This window comes from Pan paniscus, chromosome 12 (genome assembly GCF_029289425.2).
Source record: "Pan paniscus chromosome 12, NHGRI_mPanPan1-v2.0_pri, whole genome shotgun sequence".
Classification (NCBI taxonomy): Eukaryota; Metazoa; Chordata; class Mammalia; order Primates; family Hominidae; genus Pan; species Pan paniscus.
In genome coordinates, this window is record NC_073261.2 from 56,225,724 (window position 1) to 56,250,863 (window position 25,140).

The 25,140-nt window shown below is 46.6% G+C and overlaps 1 protein-coding gene across 13 annotated transcripts in view; it reads left to right on the top strand.

Moving 5' to 3' along the window:
* C12H2orf42 (chromosome 12 C2orf42 homolog) overlaps positions 1-21,609 on the top strand; it is a 41,529-nt gene extending 19,920 nt beyond the window's left edge. For all 13 annotated transcript variants that reach the window (XM_055107825.2, XM_063594858.1, XM_034953342.4 and 10 more), the window contains 5 exons: positions 1,856-1,960; positions 5,883-5,990; positions 6,334-6,434; positions 10,728-10,890; positions 20,927-21,609. In XM_055107825.2, coding sequence (XP_054963800.1) covers positions 1,856-1,960; positions 5,883-5,990; positions 6,334-6,434; positions 10,728-10,890; positions 20,927-21,135 — 686 coding nt within the window. In that variant the 3' untranslated portion in view covers positions 21,136-21,609. The remainder of the gene's footprint in view (positions 1-1,855; positions 1,961-5,882; positions 5,991-6,333; positions 6,435-10,727; positions 10,891-20,926) is intronic.
* The last annotated feature ends 3,531 nt before the right edge of the window (positions 21,610-25,140 follow it).

A 25,140-nucleotide genomic window follows, 5' to 3' on the forward strand; every position in this document is an offset into this window, starting at 1 on the left:
ATTCATTCATTTTACATTTCTGAATACAAGGTTTTAGGTTTTAAGTCTAAAGGTATTATCATTGCAACCCACAGTGCGTGCATCACTCAGTCATCTATTTGTGGTCAACCTTGGCATGAAAGAATATGTTCATTATTGAGAGGGTCTGGGGCATATGGATACATGTTCATCAGGAATAAAACTAATTTATAAACCTCTAAAACAGCCATTATTTTTATTTATTTACTTATTTATTTTTACTTGAGATGGGGTCTCACTCTACACCCAGCCTGGAGTGCAGAGGCGTGATCTCGGCTCACTGCAGCCTCTGCCTCCTGGGCTCAAACAATCCTCTCACCTTAGCCTCCTGAGTAGTTGGGACCACAGTCATGCACCACCACGCCTGGTTAATTTTTTTTTTTTGAGATGGAGTCTCGCTCTGTCACCCAGGCTGGAGTGCAGTGGCACAATCTCGGCTCACTGCAAGCTCCGCCTCCCGGGTTCATGCCATTCTCCTGCCTCAGCCTCCCAAGTAGCTGGGACTACAGGTGCCTGCCACCTCGCCTGGCTAATTTTTTGTATTTTTAGTAGAGACGGGGTTTCACTGTATTAGCCAGGATGGTCTCGATCTCCTGACCTCATGATCCGCCCGCCTCGGCCTCCCAAAGTGCTGGGATTACAGGCGTGAGCCACCAAGCCCAGCCTAAAACAGTCATGATATAGGACCATTCTTTTATATGCAGTTTAGTGTTGCTTCTCATTTCGTATTTTCTTTTTCTTTTTTTTTTTAAGAGTCTCACTCTTGCCCAGGCTGGAGTGCTGTGGCACGATCTCAGTTCACTGCAACCTCTGCCTCCCGGGTTCAAGCAATTCTCCCACCTCAGCCTCCAGAGTAGCTGTGATTAAGGTGCATGCCACCACGCCCAGCTAATTTTTGTATTTTTAGTAGAGACGGGGGTTTCACCATGTTGGCCAGGCTGGTCTTGAATTCCTGACCTCAGGTGGCTCACGCCTGTAATCCAGCACTTTGGGAGGCCAAGGCGTGCAGATCATTTGAGGCCAGGAGTTTGAGACCAGCCTGGGAAACACGGCAAAAACCCTGTCTCTATTAAAAAGAAAACAAAATTGGCTGGGCATGGTGACGCATCTGTAGTCCCAGCTACTCAGGAGGCTGAGGCATGAGAATTGCTTAAACCTGGGAGGTGGAGGTTGCAGTGAGCTGAGATCATGCCACTTCACCCCAGCCAGGGCGACAGAGTGAGACTCTGAAAAAAAAAAAAAATCCCAGAATATCTTATTTCACTTAGTTTATTTGCTTTCTTTGAAGTTCAGCTTCAAGTTTTTTTTTTTTTTTTTCTGGACAGACTCATTAACACTTCTCCCAGGACTTCAGAAGGCTGAGGCAGGTGGATTGCTTGAGCCTAGGAGTTGGAAGCCAGCTGGGCAACATGACAAAGCCTTGTCAATAAATAAAAAACAGGCTGGGCGCGGTGGCTCACGCCTGTAATCCCTACACTTTGGGAGGCCGAGGCAGGTGGATCACCTGAGGTCAGGAGTTGGAGACCAGCCTGGCCAACGTGATGAAACCCCATCTCTACTAAAAATACAACAATTAGCCGGGTGTAGTGGCGGGTGCCTGTAATCCCAGCTACTCAGGAGGCTGAGGCAGGAGAATCGCTTGAACGCAGGAGGCAGAGATTGCAGTGAGCTGAGATTGTGCACTGCACTGCAGCCTGGGCAACAAGGGTGAACCTCTGTCTCAAAAAAATAAAATAAAAATAAAAAAACTTGTTAACTTTTTCAAACTTCAATTAGCTGTTTATTTTGTAAGAAAAGTTACTAAAGAAGTGTGTATGTGTGGTTTTTTTTTCCCTAGCCTGTGGTCAGCTGTTAGATGAGGCACAAGTGACTTTATCCTTCCAAGACTGGCTGGCCAGTGTCACAGAACGCATCCATCAAACCATGCACTATCAGTTTGATGGTAAGTATTGTTCATCTAACTGGGCTCTTGCTGAAAGTAGGAGAAATTAAGGTAATTGTGCTGTAATTCTCCTCTGATAGGAAAAGTAATTGGACTTCAGTCCAGAGAGCACTGGGCCACAAGAAAGTAGAAATCTAATTGAAAGAAAAAAACAATCACATAGTTAAAATTCAGGCACAGCAAAATTATTATAATTTAGAGACAGAAGAGAAAAAACATAGCAAATAATAAGTAAAGGCAGGTAGTCTGATTGCTTGCATAAGTTCATGTGCACGTGTGTGTGTGTGTGTGTGTGTGTGTGTGTGTGTGTGTGTGTGTTTGGTGAGGGAGATACCGAAGCTTTATGAGACTATTCTAACTCTCAAAGCAAGGGGGAAAAAAGATTAGAGAAAATCTAAGCCTGCACAACATAGTGAACCCCATCTCTACAAAAAATAGTGCCATTGCACTCCAGCCTGGGTAACGAAGTGAGACCCTATATGGAAAAAAGAAAAATTGAAAAGCTAAACACATGAGACTAAGATAGTTATATAGAATTACTAAACATACTGGCCGGGCATGGTGACTCTCACCTGTAATCCGACACTTTGGGAGGCCGAGGTGGGCGGATCACTTGAGGTCAGGAGTTCAAGACGAGCCTGGCCAACATGGCGAAACCCTGTCTCTACTAAAAATACAAAACAATTAGCCAGGCATTATAGTGGGTGCCTGTAGTCCCAACTACCTGGGAGGCTGAGGTGGGAGAATTGCTTGAACCCGGGAGGCGGAGGTTGCAGTGAGCCAAGATTGCACCATTGCACTCCAGCCTGGGCAACAGGGTGAGACTCCATCTAAAAAAAAAAAAGGGACATAAACATGCTGAGGAAGATTGGAGAACACAGGCTGGATTTGGGTGTTATTTGTTATAGTCTCATGGAACGTCACCAGTTTCAGATCTAGCCAGTCTCTACTTGTTGCCTTAAAAGTATCCTATTAGCAGCCGGGTGCGGTGGCTCACGCCTGTAATCCCAGCACTTTGGGAGGCTGAGGCGGGCGGATCACAAGGTCAGAAGATTGAGACCATCCTGGCTGACACAGTGAAACCCCGTCTCTACTAAAAATACAAAAAAATTAGCCAGGTGTGGTGGCGGGCGCTTGTAGTCCCAGCTACTCGGGAGGCTGAGGCAGGAGAATGGAGTGAACCCAGGAGGTAGAGCTTACAGTGATCTGAGATTGCACCACTGCACTCCAGCCTGGGCGACTAAGTGAGACTCCATCTCAAAAAAAAAAAAAAAAAGTATCCTATAGCTGGGCATGGTGGCAGAGGCCTGTAGTCCCAACTACTCAGGAGGCTGAGGTAGGTGAATCACTTGTCGCCCAGGCTAGAGTGCAGTGGCGTGATCTTGGCTCACTGTAATCTCCACCTCCCAGGTTCAAGCGATTCTCCTGCCTCAGCCTCCCAAGTAGGTGGGATTACAGGCACGCACCACCATGCCTGGCCAATTTTTGTATTTTTAGTAGAGATGGGGTTTCGCCATGTTAACCAGGCTGGTCTTGAACTCCTGACCTCAGGTGATCCACCTACCTCGGCCTCCCAAAGTGCTGGGATTACAGGCGTGAACCACCGTGCCCAGCCCAGAAAACAGAATATTGATAATACTATAAGCTAAACACTTGTAGTCCTCTTCCATCCCATCCTATTCCCTCTTCCATCCCATTCCTGTACCACCCTCTACTCCATCTTACCATCTCCATTACTACCACCTTTGTCCAAGTTTCCATCAGCTTGCTCCTGGACTATGAGTGTGTGTGTTTTACCTTTTTGAAGTTAATTCTTTTTTATTTTTTGAGACAGTCTTGCTCTGTCACACAGGCTGGAGTGCAGTGGCACAATCTCAGTTCACTGCAACCTCCACCTCCCAGGCTCAAGAAATTCTCGTGTTTCAGCCTCCTGAGTAGCTGGGATTATAGGCATGCGTCACCACTCCTGGCTAATTTTTGTATTTTTAATAGAGACAGGGTTTCACCATGTTGGCCAGGCTGGTCTCGAACTTCTGACCTCAAGTGATCCGCCTGCCTAGGCCTCCCAAAGTGTTGGAATTACAGGTGTGAGCCACCGCACCTGGTCTGGACAGAATTTTTAAGAAAGACTCTGAACTCACTTGACCCCCTCCCCTTAACTCTTTTTGTTGACCTAATGTCTGACAAGTTTCTTTTTTTTTTTTGAGACAGAGTCTCACTCTGTCGCCCAGGCTGGAGTGCAGTGGCGTGATCTTGGCTCACTGCAACCTCCGCCTCCCAGGTTCAGGCGATTCTCCTGCCTCAGCCTCCCAAGTAGCTGGGACTACAGGCGCGTGCCACCACGCCCGGCTAATTTTTTGTATTTTTAGTAGAGATGGGGTTTCACCATGTTAGCCAGGATGGTCTCAATTTCCTGACCTGGTGATCCACCTGCCTCATCCTCCCAAAGGGCTAGGATTACAGGTGTGAGCCACCGTGCCTGGCCGCAAGTTTCTTTAAGAGGTTCGTTAAGTACTTTCAAGTATTTTACCTGCCTTGAGGTCATATTCAGAGAGAAAGACAGATGCTTGCTGGGTAAGCAGTGTCCTAACTTGTAGTCCCTCAGCATTCATGGTGCTGACCATCGGGTGAGAGAGCATGTCATTAGTTTGCTTAGACATGAATGCAAATAGCAAGAACCTGGGGATAGCGAGCAAAAGGGAATCAAGTGGAGGCAGCCACCTCGGCCTCATTGTTCTCATCCCATCTTACTTCGCATACCCTTTAAGGGGGAAAGTCTGTGCTGTGTTGGTCTTTTTAAAATTTGCGGATTTGAAATGTTATACTTGGTGGATGACAAGGGTCTACTGTGTTGGTTTGTTTTTTCATTGTCTTTTTTCTTTTTTTTCAGTGGAGTCTCGCCCTGTTGCCCAAGCTAGAGTGCAGTGGCCTGATCTCGGCTCACTGCAACCTCTGCCTCCTGGGTTCAAGCGATTCTCCTGCCTCAGCTTCCTGAGTAGCTGGAATTACAGGCACACACCACCATGCCCAGCTAATTTTTTTTTTTTTTTTTTTTAGTAGAGATGGGTTTTCACCATGTTGGCCAAGCTGGTCTCGAACTCCTGACCTCAGGTAATCCACCCACCTCGGCCTCCCAAAGTGCTGGGATTACAGTTGTGAGTCACCACGCCTGGCCTCTCTTTTCTTTTCTTTTTTTTTCCTTTTTGAGGGAGGGTCTCACTCTGTTGCCCAGGCTGGAGTGCAGTGATGTGATCATGGCTTACTGCAGCCTCGGCCTCCTCGACTCAGTTGATCCTCCCACCTGAGCTTCCCAAGTAGCTGGGACAGCAGGTGCATGCCACCATGCCTGGCTAATTAAAAAAAAATTTTGGCCAGGCACGGTGGCTCACGCCTGTAATCCCAGCACTTTGGGTGGCCGAGGTGGGTAGATCACGAGGTCAGGAGTTTGAGACCAGCCTGGCCAACATGGTGAAACCCCATCTCTACTAAAAATACAAAAATTAGCCAGGCGTGGTGGCGCATGTCTGTAGTCACAGCTACTCAGGAGGCTGAGGCAGGAGGATTGCTTGAACCCGGGAGGCAGAGGTTGCAGTGAGCCGAGATCATGCCATTGCACTCCAGCCTGGGCAACAGAGTGAGACTCCATCTCAAAAAAAAAATTTTTTTTTATAGACACTGGGTCTTTCTTTGTTGCCCAGGCTACGCTGTGTTTTTTATGTTTGCAAGGGATCAACAGTAGGACTAGTGACAGTTCTTGGCCCAGAAAGGTCAATCAAAGCCTTCTTTTTGCCTCTGTATAAAGAAATTTCAGTGGTATTTTTAGTTATTACCGTCCCTTGATTCCTTTTCTTCCACCTCTCCCTGTACATCAGAAAGTCCACTGAGTTTCTTTAAATGAGTTGTTTCTTCTTGTTTCCCATAGGCAAACCAGAACCATTGGTGTTCCACATTCCTCAGTCATTTTTTGATGCCCTGCAACAGAGAATATCTATAGGAAGTGCAAAAAAACGGCTCCCCAACTCCACCACAGGTACAGGATTTCCCTTTGGTATAGTGATGGATGTCTCGAACATAGAGAATTATGTTTGGAAAAAATCTGTGTGGAATATTCACCGTGAGTATTCAGAGTTAGGACTTCTACTCACATGTCTGGAGCACAAAGCCTTCAATGATCAGCATATCAATTATCTACATCAACTGATTTGTCACATTTCTGCCAAAACCTTTTATATATTTGCCTCTAGAATTTCTTTTTAAAAGTGCTGAGAATCTATAAGGAAATAATAGTACTGTATTAGAAACTAGGTAACAAATACAATAAAAGAAAATGTTATTTTTTGGTAATCTAATTTTGTCCTTTTTTCACGTTGAAGCTTTTGTTCGGAAAGATGCCTTGCCACTGGGAACCTTTTCCAAGTATACTTGGCATATCACTAATATCCTGCAAGTTAAACAAATCTTAGATACCCCAGAGGTGAGAGTTTATTTCTATAACAGTGGGAGGGTTGTGAAGGGAAGAGAGGGAGGCAAGTACAGGGACTATATTTGCACTGGTTCCTTGAGTTACAGACACCAGAGTTTCTTTTTTTCATGCTAAGAGATATTCAGAAATATCCCTGGCTTTATAGTTCTGACTCCAGTTTTAATGTGTGTTCCCTATGGCTTGAAAAAAGTATCTTAAATTGGAATATACTTTTCCTTTGCCTTTGGGATTAAAAAAACATAATTTTTCTTATAAATTAAATAATGATCCCCTAATACTTATGATGAGTCCTAGATTTGACTGGCAGGCAGCTAGAAAGTATATAAATAATTTGAGATGATATAATATTTGTGAAGTCAGTGGCACCAGCACAGTTAAACCCTCCTCCCCAAACTACAGCTTTGTTCTCATTAGAGAAATGACCCTTTTTATTTTATTTTATTTTTGGGATGGAGTCTTGCTCTGTCGCCCAGGCTGGAGTGCAGTGGTGTAATCTTGGCTCACTGCAACCTCTGCCTCCCGGGTTCAAGCAATTCCCTTGCCTCAGCCCCCCGGCTAGCTGGGATTACAGGCACGTGTCACCATACCCGGCTAATTTTTGTATTTTTAGTAGAGACAGGGTTTGACCATGTAGGCCAGGCTAGTCTCAAATTCCTGACCTCATGATCCTCCCAAACTGCTGGGATTACAGGCATGAGCCACTGTGCCTGCCTGAGAAATGACCCTTTAAAAAAAATTTTTTTTTGGTCTTTTTTTTTTAAATGTTGGTTTTTTTGGGACAGAGTCTTACTCTGTTGCCTAGTCTGGAGTACAGTGGTGCAGTCACAGCTCACTCTACCTCCACCTCTTGGGATCAAGTGATCCTCCCACCTCTGCCTCCTGAGTAGCTTGGACTACAGGCACATGCCACCATGCCCAGCTAATTTTTGTAGAGATGGGGTTTCCCCATGTTGCCCAGGCTGGTCTCAAATTCCTGGACTCGAGCAATCTGTCTGCCGCAGTCTCCCAAAGTGCTGGGATTACAGGCATGAGCCACCAGGCCCACCCTATTAATTAAAAAAAAAAAAAAAAATTTAAGATAGGGTCTTGCTATGTTGCCTAGGCTGGTGTCAAATTCCTGGGTTCAAGCAGTCCTCCTATCTTGGCCTCCCAAAGTACTGTGATTACAGGTGTAATCTGCCACTTCCAGCCACACTAGACATTTTATGTTTTTATTTTTATTTTTTGGAGACAGAGTCTCTTGCTCTGTTGCCCAGGCTACAGTGCAGTGGCACGATCTCGGCTCACTGTAACCTCCACCTCCCAGGTTCAAGCAGTTCTCATGCCTCAACCTCCTGAGTAGCTGGGACTATAGGCACGCACCACCACGCCTGGCTAATTTTTGTATTTTTAGTAGAGACAGGGTTTTGCCATGTTGGCCAGGCTGGTCTCAAGCTCCTGATCTCAAGTGATCTGCCCGACTTGGCTTCCCAAAGTGCATGGATTACAGGCGTGAGCCCCTGTGCCTGTCTTACACATTTTAAAATGTTTTTCGGGCCGGGTGCAGTGGCTCACGCCTGTAATCCCAGCACTTTGGGAGGCCGAGGCAGGCGGATCACGAGGTCAGGAGATCGAGACCATCCTGGCTAACACAGTGAAACCCCGTCTCTACTAAAAATACAAAAAAATTAGCCAGGCATGGTGGCGGGCGCCTGTAGTCCCAGCTACTCAGGAGGCTGAGTCAGGAGAATGGTGTGAACCCGGGAGGCGGAGCTTGCAGTGAGCCGAGATCGCACCACTGCACTCCAGCCTGGGCGACAGAGCAAGACGCTGTCTCAAAAAATATATATGTATGTATGTTTTTCAAGTAGATCCTGAAAATCTGAGATGGAGTTTTTTTTCCTACAGTAATAGAATTATGTAGAAAATTCAGGCCGCGCATGGTGGCTCACACCTGTAATCTCAGCACTTTGGGAGGCTAAGGCAGGCGGATCACCTGAGGTCAGGAGTTTGAGACCAGCCTGGCCAACATGGTGAAACCCCGTCACAACTAAAAATACAAAAATTATCCAGGCATGGTGGCAGGCACCTGTAATCCCAGCTACTTGGGAGGCTGAGGCAGGAGAATCGCTTGAACCTGGGAGGCGGAGGTTGCAGCGAGCTGAGGTCGCGCCATTGCACTCCAGCCTGGGGGACAAGATCGAGACTTCATCTCCAAAAAAGTAGAAAATTCAGCATAATGTGATTTGATACATTAAGAGTAGCTTAATTGCAAGGCATTCTTCTGTTCAGGAAAAAAAAAAATAAGTTGTTTGATAGCTACAGAATTTACATGTGAGCCAGGCATGGTGGCTATAATACCAGCGATTTAGGAGGCTGAGATGAAGGATTGCTTGAGGCCAGGAGTTCAAGACCAGCCTAGGCAACACAGCGAGGCCCCTGCTATTTTTTTTTGTTTGAGACAGAGTCTCACTCTGTTGTCTAGGCTTGAATGCAGGGCACAATCTTGGCTCACTGCGGCCTCTGCCTCCCAGGTTCAAGCAATTCTCCCACCTCAGCCTCCCGAGTAGCTGGGATTACAAGCGCACCATCCTGCCCAGCTAATTTGTATTTTTAATAGAGACAGGCTTTCACCATGTTGACCAGGCTGGTCCCAAGCTCCTGACCTCAGGTGATCCACCCTCCTCGGCTTCCCAAAGTTCTGGGATTACAGGCGTGAGCCACTGCGCCCGGCCAGCAAAGGCCCCTACTCTTAAAAAAATAAAAAGAAAGAAAGAAAGCAAAAGAGGCTGGCGAGGTGGCTCATGCCTGTAATCCCAGCACTTTGGGAGGCCAAGGTGGGCAGATCACCTGAGGTTAGGGGTTTGAGACCAGCTTCGCCAACATGGTGAAAACCCGTCTCTACTAGAATACAAAAATTAGCCGGGCGTGGTGGCTTGCTCCTGTAATCCCAGCTACTCGGGAGGCTGAGGCAGGAGAATCACTTGAACCTGGGAGGCGGAGGTTGCAGTGAACCGAGATCGTGCCACTGCATTCCAGCCTGGGTGACAGAGCTAGACTCCATCTCCAAAAAAAAAGAAAAAAAGAAAAAGTGAGGCCTGGTGGTGTGTGCCTATAGTCCCAACCACTAAGAAAGCTGAAGCAAGAAGATCACTTGAGCCTGGGAGTTGGAGGCTACAGTGAGCCATGATTGTGCCACTGTACTCCAGCAGGGGCAACCAAGTGAGACCTTGACTCTTTTTTTTTTTTTTTTGACACGGACTTTCACTCTTGTGGCCCAGTCTGGAGTGCAATTGTGTGATCTTGGCTCACCTCAACCTCCACCTCCCAGGTTCAAGCGATTCTCCTGCCTCAGCCTTCTGAGTAGCTGGGATTACAGGCATCTGCCACCATGCCTGGCTAATTCTGTATTTTTAGTAGAGATGAGGTTTCTCCATGTTGGTCAGGCTGGTCTCAAACTCCCGACCTCAGGTGATCCGCCTACCTCAGCCTCTCAAAGTTCTGGGATTACAGGCGTGAGCCACCACTCCTAGCGACCTTGCCTCTTAAAAAAATAAATACATGTGAACCCTAGAAAAGGACTGTGTTGGCATTAAAAACACTTGAGGAACTCCTTTAAATGCACATGGCACAGAGGCAGTTTTTAGCCTGGAATGGATGACATTTAGGGAGACACTGAAGCAACTCAGGGTGCAGGCATGTGGGAGAAGAGAGCTAACCATCATGGAGCTTCTCACTGTCAGGCATTACTTACCTCCGTCACCTCATTTGACCTCCCAGCCATGCGCTGGCATTAACTGCATTTTGCCCGTGAGAAAACAGGCTCTGAGAAGTTTGTAATTTGCTCTGGGTCACCACAGCATCCAGTTCCATTTCTGCTTGGCTCAGTCCCAAGGATAGTATGAAGCATACAGGATGTGAGGTGAGCTGTAGGTGCTATGAACAAAGGAATTTAAGAGAAGAATGCTGCTAGCAGAGCAGTAGGGGAAGGAATAAAACTGATTTTAGAGCAGGTCTGTGCCAGCAGCAGTCATGTACCCATGAAGATGTTAGAGGCTCAATTGGTATATAGTTTGGCTGGGGTGGAAATTTAAGATTTTAGAGAAAAAAGGAAAGCCATGAATGATGTAAGGGAGAAAAGGCAGATTTGTTGACAGGATTTTCTTGAAAAACAGGGAAGTTGTAATTCATTTGAATATACTTAACAAGAAAGAAGGAATAATAAAAGATTTGTCGTCATCCAGGTATTGGTCTGTTTTGAAAGTTTTCTCTCTCACCTTTTTTTGGTATTGTCTTGGTGTCCAGATGCCCTTGGAAATCACCCGTAGCTTTATCCAGAACCGAGATGGGACTTATGAGCTATTTAAATGCCCTAAAGTGGAAGTAGAAAGCATAGCAGAAACCTACGGTCGTATAGAAAAACAACCAGTGCTGCGACCCTTGGAACTAAAAACTTTTCTCAAAGTTGGTAAGTGAACTTCAGAAGTGCATCTTCCTTTGAGTGTCAGCTGGTGAACAGTACAGTACACTGTCCAAAGCTTTGGATCTTGACCTTAAACAAAGAAGACACATTCATTCACCTTGTAAAGGCAATCGTGGGATAAGGTATTTTGTTTCAATTGAACCAGTGTTTTCAAAAATAAAATTACAGGCCAGGTGCTGTGGCTCACGCCTATAATCCCAGCACTTTGGGAGGCCAAGACAGGTGGATTGCTTGACGTTAGGAGTTTTGAGACCAGCCTGGCCAACATGGTGAAACCCAGTCTCTACTATAAAAATACAAAACTTAGCCAGGTGTAGTGGTGCGTGCCTGTAGTCCCAGCTACTCGAGAGGCTGAGGCACAAGAATCGCTTGAACCCAGGAGGCAGAGGTTGCAGTGAGCCGAGATCTCACCACTGCACTCCAGCCTGGGCGACAGAGTGAGACTCAGCCTCAAAAAAAAAAAAGACTTGCTGAATGAATAAATGCATGCCAGCCATAGTTTTAACTAATTTAGCTTTGTGATCTATCTGGTGGCCTCCCTTTGTTTCTTCAGTTTTGTATTTATTCTTCCAGAAGAAATTTAGAATTTATAATTATTCTGTCAAATTCTTGTGAATATTATATTTTTTGCTGCTCTTGTGAATGAAATATCTATCCTGATTCTAACTTGTTATTGCCAGTTATGGAAATCTCTTAGTTTTAATATACTTAATATTAAATTGGTACCCTTGATGAAGTCCCAGTAGTGATAATAGTAAATGAAAGCTGGGCACAGTGGCTTATGCCTGTAATCCCAGAGCTTTAGGGGCTGAGGCAGCAGGATCGCTTCAGGCCATGAATTCAAGACCAGCCTGGGCAATATAGCAAGACCCCCACTTTACTAAAAGAAGAAAAATTAAAATCTCTTCTAAGTCTGTTTTAGACTGTACTTGAATTTCATCTGCTTTATGGTGTTTTCCAAATCAGGTAACTGGCTTTTTTCAGTTCTAAATTTTTTTTTTTTTTTTTTTTGGAGAGGGAGTCTCGCTCTGTCACCAGGCTGGATAGAGTGCAGTGGCATGATCTTGGCTCACCGCAACCTCTGCCTCCTGGATTCAAGCGATTCCCCTGCCTCAGCCTCCCGAGTAGCTGGGATTACAGGCGCCCACTGTCACGCCCAGCTAATTTTTTGTATTTTAGTAGAGACGGGATTTCACCATGTTGCCCAGGCTGGTCTCGAACTCCTGAGCTCAGGCGATCTGCCCACCTCGGCCCCCCAAAGTGCTAGGACTACAGGCGTGAGCCACCAGGCCCGGCCCTAAATTTGCTTTAAATTATTTCCTTCTTTGTCTACAATAATTTCTCTTTTAAAATTTTTCCTAATATTTTCTTGGAACTGTTTTATTTTTGTAGCTTTTAAAAGGAATACTCCGCCGAGGGCCGGGCACGGTGGCTCACGCCTGTAATCCCACCACTTTGGGAGGCTGAGACAGGCGGATCACAAGGTCAGGAGATCGAGACCATCCTGGCTAACATGGTGAAACCCCATCTCTACTAAAATACAAAAAATTAGCCGGGCGCGGTGGTGGGCGCCTGTAGTCCCAGCTACTCGGGAGGCTGAGGCAGTAGAATGGTGTGAACCCAGGAGGTGGAGCTTGCAGTGAGCCGAGATCGCGCCACTGTACTCCATGCACTCCAGCCTGGGCAACAGAGTAAGACTCCGTCTCAAAAAAAAAAAAAAAAGGAATACTCGGCCAAGCGCAGTGGCTCATGCCTGTAATCCCAGCACTTTGGGAGGCCTAGGCAAGTGGATTACTTGAGGCCAGGAGTTCCAACCAGCCTGGCCAACATAGTGAAACCCCATCTCTACTAAAAATACAAAAATTAGCCAGGTGTGGCCGGGCATGGTGACTCATGCCTGTAATTCCAGCACTTTGGGAGGCTGAGGCGGGCAGATCACGAGGTCAGGAGATCAAGACCATCCTGGCCAACATGGTGAAACCCCATCTCTACTAAAATGCAAAACATTAGCCGGGTGTGGTGGTGCGTGCCTGTAGTCACAGCTACTCGGGAGGCTGAGGTAGGGGAATTGCTTGAACCCAGGAGGTGGAGGTTGCAGTGAGCCGAGATCGTGCCATTGCACTTCAGCCCGGGCGAGAGGGCCAGACTCTGTCTCAAAAACAAATATATAAATAAATAAATAATAAAAGGAATATGCAATTTTTTAAATTAATGTTTGATAACATTTAAAGTTATTATCTGAATCATCTATAATTATAGTTTAGTTTCTCTCTGTCCTCAGTACCTTGTATTTAAAATTTCAAATTAGTTGAGGCTTTTCATCTTCATATTCTTAGTTTCCAATTTCTAGTTTTATTATTTTGAGGTCAGAAGATGTATCTTTAATTTCTTTTTTTTTTTTTTTTTTGAGACCGAGTCTCACTCTGTCGCTCAGGCTGGAGTGCAGTGGTGCGATCCTGGCTCACTACACCCTCCATCTCCCGGGTTCAAGCGATTCTCCTGCCTCAGCCTCCTGAGTAGCTGGGATTACAGGCGCACGCCAGCATGCCCAGCTAATTTTTGTATATTTAGTAGAGACAGGGTTTACCATGTTAACCAGGCTGATCTCGAACTCTGGACCTCTGGTGATCCGCCCACCTCGGCCTCCCAAAGTGCTGGGATTATAGACGTTAGCCACCAAGCCCGGCCTTGATTTCTTTCTTTTTAGGAATTTTAAAATGTTTTTTCACTAACAATATATGATATGAATTTGTGCTAGCATAGATGTTATTTATCCAATATAAACTCGTATATAGTTTTTGTTTGTTTTTCAGATAGAGTCTTGCTCTGTCACCCAGGCGGGAGTGCAGTGGCACCATCTCGGCTCACTGCAACCTCCGCCTCCCGGGTTCAAGTGATTCTCCTGCCTCAGCCTCCTGAGTAGCTCAGATTACAGGCGTATGCCACCACACCCGGCTAATTTTTGTATTTTTAGTAGATATGGGGTTTCGCCATGTTGGCCAGGCTGGTCTTGAATTTCTAACCTCAGATGATCCGCCCACCTTGGCCTCCCAAAGTTCTGGGATTACAGGCGTGAGCCACCGCGCCCAGCTATATATAGCTTTTTCATTTTATTTTGGTGGTTTTTTTGTTTGTTTGTTTGTTTGTTTGTTTTGAGACGGAGTCTCGCTGTCGCCCAGGCTGGAGTGCAGTGGTGCGTTCTCGGCTCACTGCAGGCTTCGCCCCCTGGGGTTCACGCCATTCTCCTGCCTCAGCCTCCTGAGTAGCTGGGACTACAGGCGCCCGCCACCTCGCCCGGCTAAGTTTTTGTATTTTTAGTAGACGGGGTTTCACCATGTTAGCCAGGATGGTCTCGATCTCCTGACCTCGTGATCCATCCACCTCGGCCGCCCAAAGTGCTAGGATTACAGGCGTGAGCCACCACACCCGGCCTTATTTTGGTGTTTAAGTCCTCTCTGTTATCTCTTTGACCTGCCAAAGACTAGAAGAGTCATTTTACCATTTGCTTCTAAAATTATGTTTCCCTGAATGACTTCTTATATTTCTAAAAGCCTTTAATTATTTTAAATGCAGTGTTGTTGGTACATCAGAGTTATTGCCAGATGTTGTTAACGTAAATTGTATGTTATCAATGTAAAAATAACTTTGCCCTAAATTCTTTGTCCAGTATTACAACAGTGACACCAGCTTTCTTTTGTTTTTTATTCTTTTAATTTTTTAAATTTTACTTTTTTTTTTTTTTGAGATAGGGTCTTGCCCTGTTACCCAAGCTGGAGTGCAGTGGCACAATCACGGCTCACTGCAGCCTCAAACTCCTGGGCTCAAGCGATCCTCCCACCTCAGCCTCCTGAGTAGCTGGGACTACAGGCATGTGCCACCATTCCCAGCTAATTTCTTTTTATTTTTAGTAGGGACGAGGTCTTACTCTGTTGCCCACGCTGGTCTTGAACTCCTGGGTTCAAGCAGTCCTCGTGCCTCAGCCTCCCAAAGTGCTGAGATTACAGGCATAAGCCACCATGCCTGGCCTGTTTTTTATTTTTTTTAATATGTTTGCCATCCATTTAGTTTTAACTTTTTTGTGACACTGTTTTAATGGAATCTTTTTTCAGAGACAGGGTCTTGCCATGTTGCTCAGGCTGGAGTGCAATGGCTATTTCCAGGTGTGATCATAGTGCACTACAGCCTTGAACTCCTGGGTTCAAGTGATCCTTCCACTCTGCCTCCCGAGGAGGTGGGACTACAGGCACACACCACCAGGCCCAACTTAGATGAATCTCTTATCAACATTATATACTTGGTTTTGAGTTTTTCTAATTTTAATGGTCTATCCTCTTTATATTTATTATAATTTATGTAGTTGGTCTTTTGTCTTATTTTTTGCTAAATGGACTACGTTCTCTGTCTTGTCTTCATAGTTTTTGAAGGTGATACCATATTCTTTTTTTTTTTGAGACAGAGTTTCACTCTTATTGCCCAGGCTGGAGTGCAATGGGGCAATCTCGGCTCACCGCAACCTCCGCCTCCCGGGTTCAAGAGATTGTTCTGCCTCAGCCTCCCAAACAGCTGGGATTACAGGCATGTGCCACCATGCCCAGCTAATTTTGTATTTTTAGTAGAGATGGGGTTTCTCCACATTGGTCAGACTGGTCTTGAACTCCCAACCTCAGGTGATCTGCCCGCCTCAGCCTCCCAAAGTGCTGGGATTATAGGCATGAGCCACTGCACCCGGCCAGGGATACCATATTCTTAGTTTAGTTCTGCTAGTGTTTAATTTTGTATTTTTCTTTTTTTTTTTCTTTTTTTTTTGAGATGGAGTCTCACTCTGTCACCCAGGCTGGAGTGCAGTGGCGCAATCTCGGCTCACTGCAACCTCCGCCTCCCAGGTTCACGCCATTCTCCTGCCTCAGCCTCCCGAGTAGCTGGGACTACAGGCACCTGCCACCAGGCCTGGCTAATTTTTTGTATTTTTAGTAGAGATGGGGTTTCACCATATTGGTCAGGCTGGTCTCAAACTCCTGACCTCAGGTGATCCACCCGCTTCGGCCTCCCAAAGTGCTGGGATTACAGGCATGAGCCACCACACCCGGCCTAATTTTGTATTTTTCAAAAGTATTCTTTAACCTGAGTTTTTCTATGTTTAAATCTTTGATCTGACAGAGCACAGCAGCTCACACCTATAATCCCAGCACTTTGGGAGGCTGGGGTTGGAGGATAGCTTGAGCCCAGGAGTTTGAGACCAGCCTGGGCAACACAGGGAGACCCCATCTCTATAAAAGAATTTTTAAAATTAGCCGGGGGCTCCTCTGCCTATGAAGTAGCCATTCTTTATTCCTTTACCTTCTTTTTACCTTCTTTTTATTTTTTATTTTTAGATGGAGTCTTGCTCTGACACCAGGCTGGAGTGCAGTGGCGCGATCTTGCTCACTGCAACCTCCACCTCCCAAGTTCAAGCAATTCTTCTGCCTCAGCCTCCTGAGTAGCTGGGACTACAGGCCTGTGCCATCACGCCCAGCTAATTTTTGTATTTTTAGTAGAGACGGGGCTTCACCATGTTGGCCAGGATGGTCTTGATCTCTTGACCTTGTGATCTGCCCGCCTTGGCCTCCCAAAGTGCTGGATTACAGGCGTGAGCCACCACGCCCGGCCTCCTTTACTTTCTTAATAAACTTACTTTCAAAAAAAAAAAAAAATTAGCCAGGAATGGTGGTACATGCCTGTGGTCCCAGCTACTTTGGAGGCTGAGGTGGGAGGATCGCTTGGGCCCTGGAGGTCGAGGCTGCAGTGAGCCATGATTGTGTCACTACGCTCCAGCCTGGGTGACAGAGCAAGACCTTGTCTCAAACAAAACAAAACAAAAAACTTTGATTCTCTGGAATTTATCATGATGTAAGTTAGGTAAGTTATAGATAAGATTCCACCACCTTTTATTTTCTTCCAGATGGATATCTGGTTGATACAAACCATTTATTAGAAGAAACACTTATTTGTTCTTCTTTTAGTAGTTACAAATGCCATCTTTATCTTAGGCTAAATTCCTGTTGTATTTGTGTCTATTTCTAATCTTTCTGTTTTGTTCCTTTAATCTGTCTAGATGCATGCTAGTACCACACTCTTTGGGTTATTACGGGTTTATAATATATTTTAGAACCATGTCAGATTTTTTTTTTTTTTTTTTAGTAAAAATTTCTTATAGAGATGGGGGTCTTACTATGTTGCCCAGGCTGGTCTTGAACTCCTGACCTCAAGTGATCCTCCACCCTGATCCTCTCAAAGTGCTGGGATTACAGGCATGAGCCACTGTGCCCAGCTGACCGTGTAGATTTTAATTCTATTCTTTGTGATTCTTGAAATTTGGCCTTTTCTTCTTCGTCTTCCTTTTACTCTCATCCAGCTGCCTTTTCCTCCCAGTCTGAGCTCTCCTTAATGATTCTGGCCTTATTTTCATAAAGGCTGGATCTTATTTTTTTTCTTTTGTGGATGCTAAACAGTTCCCTGAAATTTCTGTGTTTTTTTTTTTGTTTGTTTTTTTGAGACAGGGTCTTGCTCTGTCACCCAGGCTGGAGTGCAGTGGCGCAATCTCAGCTCACTGCAACCTCCACCTCCCGGGTTCAAGCGATTCTCCTGCCTCAGCCTCCCGAGTAGCTGGGATTAGCCCGCCACCACGCGCAGCTAATTTTTGTATTTTTAGTAAAGACGGGGTTTCACCACATTGGCCAGGCTGGTCTCGAACTCCTGACCTCGTGATCCACCCGCCTCGGCCTCCCAAAATGCTGGGATTACAGGCATGAGCCACCGCGCCCGGCCGTTTAAATTTTCTTTTGGATAGATATATCAGTCATTGCTTTCCCTTCCTTTGATTCTTCTAGCTATTTACTCCCTTTTCCTTATGTAGTGTTTTTTTTTTTTTTAATTTCCTGTTCTTTTCTTTACTTATTACTGAACAGATTAAGATCTGTCCAGACTTTGGGAGGCCAAGGCGGGCGGATCACGAGGTTAGGAGATCGAGACCATCCTGGCTAACATGGTGAAACCCCACCTCTACTAAAAATACAAAAAAATTAGCTGGGCGTGGTGGCAGGCGCCTGTAGTCCCAGCTACTCAGGAAGCTGAGGCAGGAGAATGGCATGAACCTGGGAGGCAGAGCTTGCAGTGAGCCGAGATCGCACCACTACAGCCTGGGCGACAGAGCGAAACTCTGTCTCAAAAAAAAAAAAAAAAAAAAAAGATCTGTCCAGACTCAAATTTTGGTAACAGGCAGGTTGCTTGGGACCACTCCTGCATGATGGCTGGCTCCCTCTCAGATCTGTATGTGGAGCGCTGATGCAGAGTTCTCAGATCTAATGTTTCTCTTTCCTACCACAGTGGCATCTCCTGACCATCTCTGCCTCCTTCATTGCTAATAATGGAATATAGGAAAAAAACACACAAAACTAAGATTCTCCGCATATATAGTTTTCAAGGGTTTCTCCTCTTTCTCACACCCAAATTGCTTTACTAGTGCAGACTCTACCTTCCAGAACACACTCTGCCACTGCTATTCACTTTTTTTTTTTTTTGAGATGGAGTCTTGCTCTGTTGCCTAGGCTGGAGTGCAGTGGTGCGATCTTGGCTCACTGCAACCCCTGCCTCCCAGGTTCAAGCAATTCTTTTATCTCAGCCTTCTGAGTAGCTGGGATTACAGGGGCATGCCACCACGCCTGGCTAATTTTTGTATTTTTAGTAGAGACGGAGTTTCACCATCTTGATCAGGCTGGTCTCGAACTCCTGACCTCATGATCTGCCCGGCTTGGCCTCCCAAAGTGCTGGGTTTACAGACGTGAGCGACTGCACCTGGCCCTGCTATTCACCTTAAATGCACCTACTCTCCTCCAAGTCCCCTTTGCAGTCATCAAGAATTCAGGTACATGAGTGGGGAGGGGTGTGTGTGAGATGTTCTAAAGGAAACGAAGTGGCGCTGCTCATTTGCTGCTCTGTACAAGTACTAGCCAGGGCACAAACAGTGAGAGAGACAAAGTATTTTCCTGCCTTTTTCCATGTAGCCTCCCTTTATGAAGGAAAGATGGGATATGCTATGGCCAAAGTCTGGGTAGGTTTCTTTCCATCCATCTCCACCTGTTTTATATTTCCTCCCAGAAGCTGCCAGTGGTCTTAGTGTTCATCAGTTGTAAGTTTTCATCTTTTTCTATGTCTTCATTGATATTTAAGTGAAAAGTTGTCAGCAGCTCCAGATATCATTTGAAATGGAAGCTAGAATGTCTGTGACAAACATGAGCTAGATAATACCTAACATTTATATTCTATGACTAAAAGAAACCAAACAGACCAAAATACCCTGCCAATAAGGTTGTTAGTCTGGGGTGGGTGGATGGATGCTTTGTTTCTCATCATATCAGTGATGTCTTAGTCTTTGTGAGAAAGGACCAAAAGAAGTAGAGGGAAGGAGTTTAAAAGGGGTGACTGTTTAGGCTAAAGTGGAGGGAGAGTAACATAGTGAAGTTAAAAGTAAAATATAAGCCAGGCGCAGTGGCTCACGCCTGTAATCCCCACACTCTGGGAGGCTGAGGTGGGAGGATCACCAGAGGTCAGGAGTTCGAGACCAGCCTGGCCAACCTGCTGAAACCCTGTCTCTACTAAAAATACAAAAATTAGCTGGACATGGTGGTGCGTGCCTGTAGTCCCAGCTACTTGGAAGGCTGGAGAATCACCTGAACCCAGGAGGCGGAGGTTGCAGTGAACCGAGATTGCAACACTGCACTCCAGCCTGGGCAACAGAGCAATACTCCATCTCAAAAAACAAACAAACAAACAAAAAAGTAAAATATTAGCTTATGAAGTCGAAGATTTAGTAGTGCTGAGAGAAAAATGTATATACATTGTTAATTTTTATAATATAAAAATGTATATACATTAATCCATCCTTCTTGTTTTTTTTGTTTTTTGGGGGTGTTTTTTGAGGCGGAGTCTCACTCTGTTGCCCAGGGTGGAGTGAAGTGGTGCGATCTTGGCTCACTGAAGCCTCCACCTCCTGGGTTCAGGCAATTCTTCTGCCTTAGCCTCCCGAGTAACTGGGACTACAGGAGCATGCTACCACACCTGGATAATCTTTGTATTTTTAGTAGAGATGGTTTTGCCATGTTGGTCAGGCTGGTCTCAAACTCCTGACCTCAAGTGATCCGCCCACCTCAGCCTCCCACAGTGCTGGAATTACAGGTGTAAGCCACTGTCCCTGGCCTATCCTTCTTGTTTTCTTGTATTACTTTGTTTTTTTGAGACAAAGTCTCACTGTATTGCCCAGGCTGGCATTGAACTACTGGGTTCAAGCAGTCCTCCCACCTCAGTTTCCCAAGTAGTTGGGACTATGGGCACATTTCACCACACCTGGCTAATTTAATTTTTTGTAGAGACAGGGTCTCACTTTGTTGCATAGGCTGGTCTTAAACTCCTGGCCTCAAGCTATCCTCTCGCCTTGCCCACCAACACTGTTGGGATTACAGGCGTGAACTACCATGCCTGGCCTAAATATATATGTTTTAACTTCATGATGGCTGGGCGTGGTGGCTCACGCCTGTAATCCCAGCACTTGGGAGTCTGAGGCGGGCGGATCACAAGGTCAGGAGATTGAGCCATCCTGGCTAACACGGTGAAACCCCATCTCTACTAAAAATACAAAAAATTAGCCAGGTGTGGTGGCACGTGCCTGTAATCCCAGCTACTCAGGAGGCTGAGGAAGGAGAATTGCTTCAACCCGGGAGGCAAAGGTTGCAGTGAACCGAGATTGCGCCACTGCACTCCAGCCTGGGTGCCAGAGCGAGACTCCGTCTCAAAAAAAACAAAATAACCCAAAAACTTCATGATGATCAATAAATCTGATATCCCAATCACCACTGAATTTATAAACCTCATTCGGCCTTCTGATTATCAAAGCTGAACAGACTGCTCCAATTCCGGACACTTTTTTTGCAATTAGGAACACCCATTAGAGTTAGGTGGAATTGTACTAATAATCCTTTCTTCTCTTTAGGCAACACTTCCCCAGATCAAAAGGAGCCAACACCTTTCATCATCGAGTGGATCCCAGATATCCTTCCCCAATCTAAGATTGGTGAGCTGCGGATCAAGTTTGAGTATGGCCACCACCGGAATGGGCATGTGGCGGAGTACCAAGACCAGCGGCCCCCCTTGGACCAGCCCTTGGAACTGGCCCCTCTGACCACTATTACTTTCCCCTAAAGCAAAACAAGATAATAATCTTTTGCTGCTTAATTTGCACATCCCCACCCCTTGACAACTTTAAATGCTAGTTAGGCACTTAGATGGCCCTGTTCCTTGGTGAACTGCTCTTAGCTAAGATGCAAATTCTCAGTGCTTTCAAGTGGATTCTGTTGAAGAAAATCTCTTGTAAATAGCCTTTTTGGTGCTGCTGTGTACAGTCTTCATTATGCATTGGGCAGTATTTCTGGCTAGAGTTTTAAAAGGAACGGAAAGAAAACCAGCTTATTTTCCTTTTTACGGACTCATCTTTAGCGTTTATTTCAACCTTTTGCTAATTCTCTGAGAAATCTGCAGCACTCAGCCATACAGCAACAGTGTTGGAAAGTTAACACCCTGGTTAGGGCAGAATGTTAAAGACCATCTTGGCAGAGTTCCAGCCACGCTCTTTATTCTGTTCTCAAATAAAGCAGTGTCACTAGTTTTTCCAAATTATATCTCATGGTCGCCTGTTTATAAAATTATAAATTTTGGGGGTGGGGGAGAGGCGGGATTTAACTGATAGTGATACTGGAAAAAGAGATCCAGGTGTGTCCGGAATTGGTGGGTTCTTGGTCTCACTGACTTCAAGAATGAAGCCGCGGACCCTCGCGGTGAGTGTTACAGCTCTTAAGGTGGCGCGTCTGGAGTCTGTCCCTTCTGATGTTCAGATGTGTTCGGAGTTTCTTCCTTCTGGTGGGTTCGTGGTCTCTGGCTCAGGAGTGAAGCTGCAGACCTTCGCGGTGAGTGTTACAGCTCTTAAGGCAGCGTATCTGGAGTTGTTCATTCCTCCCGGTGGGCTCGTGGTCTCGCTGGGCTAAGGAGTGAAGCTGCAGATCTTCGTGGTAAGTGTTACAGCTCACAAAAGCAGTGTGGACCCAAAGAGTGAACAGTAGCAAGATTTATTGCAAAGAGCGAAAGAACAAAGCTTCCACAGTGTGGAAGGGGACCCGAGCGGGTTGCCAATGCTGGCTCTGGCAGCCTGCTTTTATGCTCTTATCTGGCCCCACCCACATCCTGCTGATTGGTAGAGCCGAGTGGCCTGTTTTGTCAGGGCGCTGATTGGTGCGTTTACAATCCCTGAGCTAGATACAAAGGTTCTCCGCGTCCCCATCAGATTAGTTAGATACAGAGTTTCCACACACAGGTTCTCCAAGGCCCCACCAGAGCAGCTAGATACAGAGTGTCGATTGGTGCACTCACAAACCTTGAGCTAAACACAGGGTGCTGATTGGTGTGTTTACAAACCTTGAGCTAGATACAGAGTGCCGACTGGTGTATTTACAATCCTTGAGCTAGACATAAAGGTTCTCCACGTCCTCACCAGAGCAGCTAGATACGGAGTGTTGATTGGTGCACTCACAAACCTTGAGCTAAACACAGGGTGCTGATTGGTGTATTTACAATCCCTGAGCTAGATATAAAGACTCTCCACGTCCCCACCAGAGCAGCTAGATACAGAGTGTCGATTGGTGCAGTCACAAACCTTGAGCTAAACACAGGGTGCTGATTGGTGTATTTACAATCCCTGAGCTAGATATAAAGACTCTCCACATTCCCCCAAAGACTCAGGAGCCCAGCTGGCTTCACCCAGTGGATCCCACACTGGGGCTGCAGGTGGAACTGCCTGCCAGTCCTGCGCCGTGTGCTCGCATTCCTCAGCCCTTGGGTGGTCGATGGGACTGGGCACTGTGGAGCAGGGGGTGGTGCTCGTCGGGGAGGCTCGGGCGGCACAGGAGCCCATGGAGTGGGTGGAAGGCTCAGGCATGGCGGGCTGCAGGTCCTGAGCCCTGCCCAGCGGGAAGGCAGCTAAGGCCTGGCGAAAAATCGAGCACAGCGCCGGTGGGCCAGCACTGCTGGGGGACCCAGTACACCCTCCGCAGCCACTGACCCGGGTGCTAAGTCCCCCATTGCCGGGGGCCAGCAGGGCTGGCTGGCTGCTCCGAGTGCCGGGCCCACCAAGTCCCCGCCCACCGGGAACTCCAGCTGGCCCGCAAGCGCTGCACGCAGCCCAGGTTCCCGCTCGTGCCTCTCTCTCCACACCTCCCTGCAAGCTGAGGGAGTGGGCTCCAGCCTTGGCCAGCCCAGAAAGGGGCTCCCACAGTGCAATGAGGGGGGAGTTGAAGGGCTCCTCAAATGCCACCAAAGTGGGAGCCCAGGCAGGGGAGGTGCCGAGAGCAAGCGAGGGCTCTGAGGACTGCCAGCACGCTGTCACCTCTCACAGGTATCAAAGGAATATTGCTGTTTAAAACTAATGCCTGTAATAGCTTGTTCACTTCATACTTGTATCTCTATATATTCTCCAAACAGTTAGTAAAATTCAATTGCTGTTTCTGATTGAATGATCACAGAATAGAGATACTGAAAGACCCAGAAGTATAAGCCTATCTTTAAGGAGGAAAGAAGGGAATGAACATTTCTTGCATGCCTACTATGTGCCAGGTACTTTCTTTGTTTTTGTTTGTTTTTTGAGATGGAGTCTCACTGTGTCGCCAGGCTGGAGTGTAGTGGCGTGATCTCAGCTCACTGCAACCTCCGCCTCCTGGGTTCAAGAGATTCTGCTGCCTCAGCCTCCCAAGTAGCTGAGACTACAGGCACCCGCCACTATTCCCAGCTAATTTTTTTTTTTTTTTTTTTTTTGTATTTTTAGTAGAGTCGAGGTTTCACTACGTTGGCCAGGCTGGTCTTGAACTCCTGACCTCGTGATCTGCCCTCCTCGACCTCCCAAATTGCTGGGATTACAGGCGTGAGCCACCACGCTCGGCCATACCAGGTACTTTGAATTGCGAGTGACAGCCGGTTAACCAGCTTGGGCAAAAGAGGCATGAATGACTGGCTTGTGGACACTAAAGTAGAGCTAGACAACCACACTGGGCTGGAGCTGATGTGGCTGGGCCTCGAGACTTGTGGAGCTAGGGTCCATCTGACCCATTTCTGCCTCTCTCTGGGGCTTCATTTGATCTCAGCACAGAGCAGCTCCCCTAGTAGGAATTCTGGCTCCTGAAGTGCCTGAATGTATGGCTTCCTCACTGGAGCAGGACTCACTGCTCCACTCTCTGATCCAAAAGGCAGAACCCCTCCCAGCCCCCAAAAAGGCACTGATTGGCCTAACAGAGGGGGAGACATTTTTGGTAAGAGAGGTGCTATGCCCCTAAAAGAGAAGGAATAACCACATTGTGTTGTCTACCCTCTGTGATTGAGAGGCTGGTTTGTGTCAGCTACTAAGTGCGTCAGACAATAGGGGAAATTGTTGAGAATCCAGGGAGGTGCACAGAGACCTAGAACTTGAATTGGGCTTCAAAGGAGAGGAAGGGTTTGGATAGGTGGAGAAGATAAAACTAGATGAGGCATGCCCAGCACAGTGGCTCACGCCTGTAATCCCAGCACTTTGGGAGGCTGAGGTGGGCAGATCACAAGATCAAGAGATTGAGACCATCCTGGCCAACATGGTGAAACCCCGTCTCTACTAAAAATACAAAAATTACGCGTGTTGGCGCGTGCCTGTAGTCCCAGCTACTCGGGAGGCTGAGGCAGGAGAATCGCTTGAACCTGGGAGGCAGAGGTTGCAGTGAGCCAAGATCGCACCACTGCACTCCACCCTGGCCATAGAGGCGAGACTCATCTCAAAAACAAACAAACAAACAAAAACTAGATAAGGCAGAGGCTTGCCTGAAGAGCAGGAACACCCAAAGAAAGACCGTGGTTGGCCATTCTGAGAAATCCTTCAACCTGAGAACTTGGAGGACATCAGTCACAGCTTTTTCACAAAACACACCTGTGGGTGACAGGCAGATGCCTGGTCTAGTAATACCTGACTGACTCAGAAGAACCACAGGGGCCACAAAAACACATGGGTGGAGCAAATCATCCACCCAAAGAGGACTCTACTCAAGCAGTCAGATCTTCCCCCCAGCACCACTCCAGGACACTATCACAGCCCATCACAATCTGGAATGGAGTTCAGAGTCACCCCTCTTTTTCTAACTT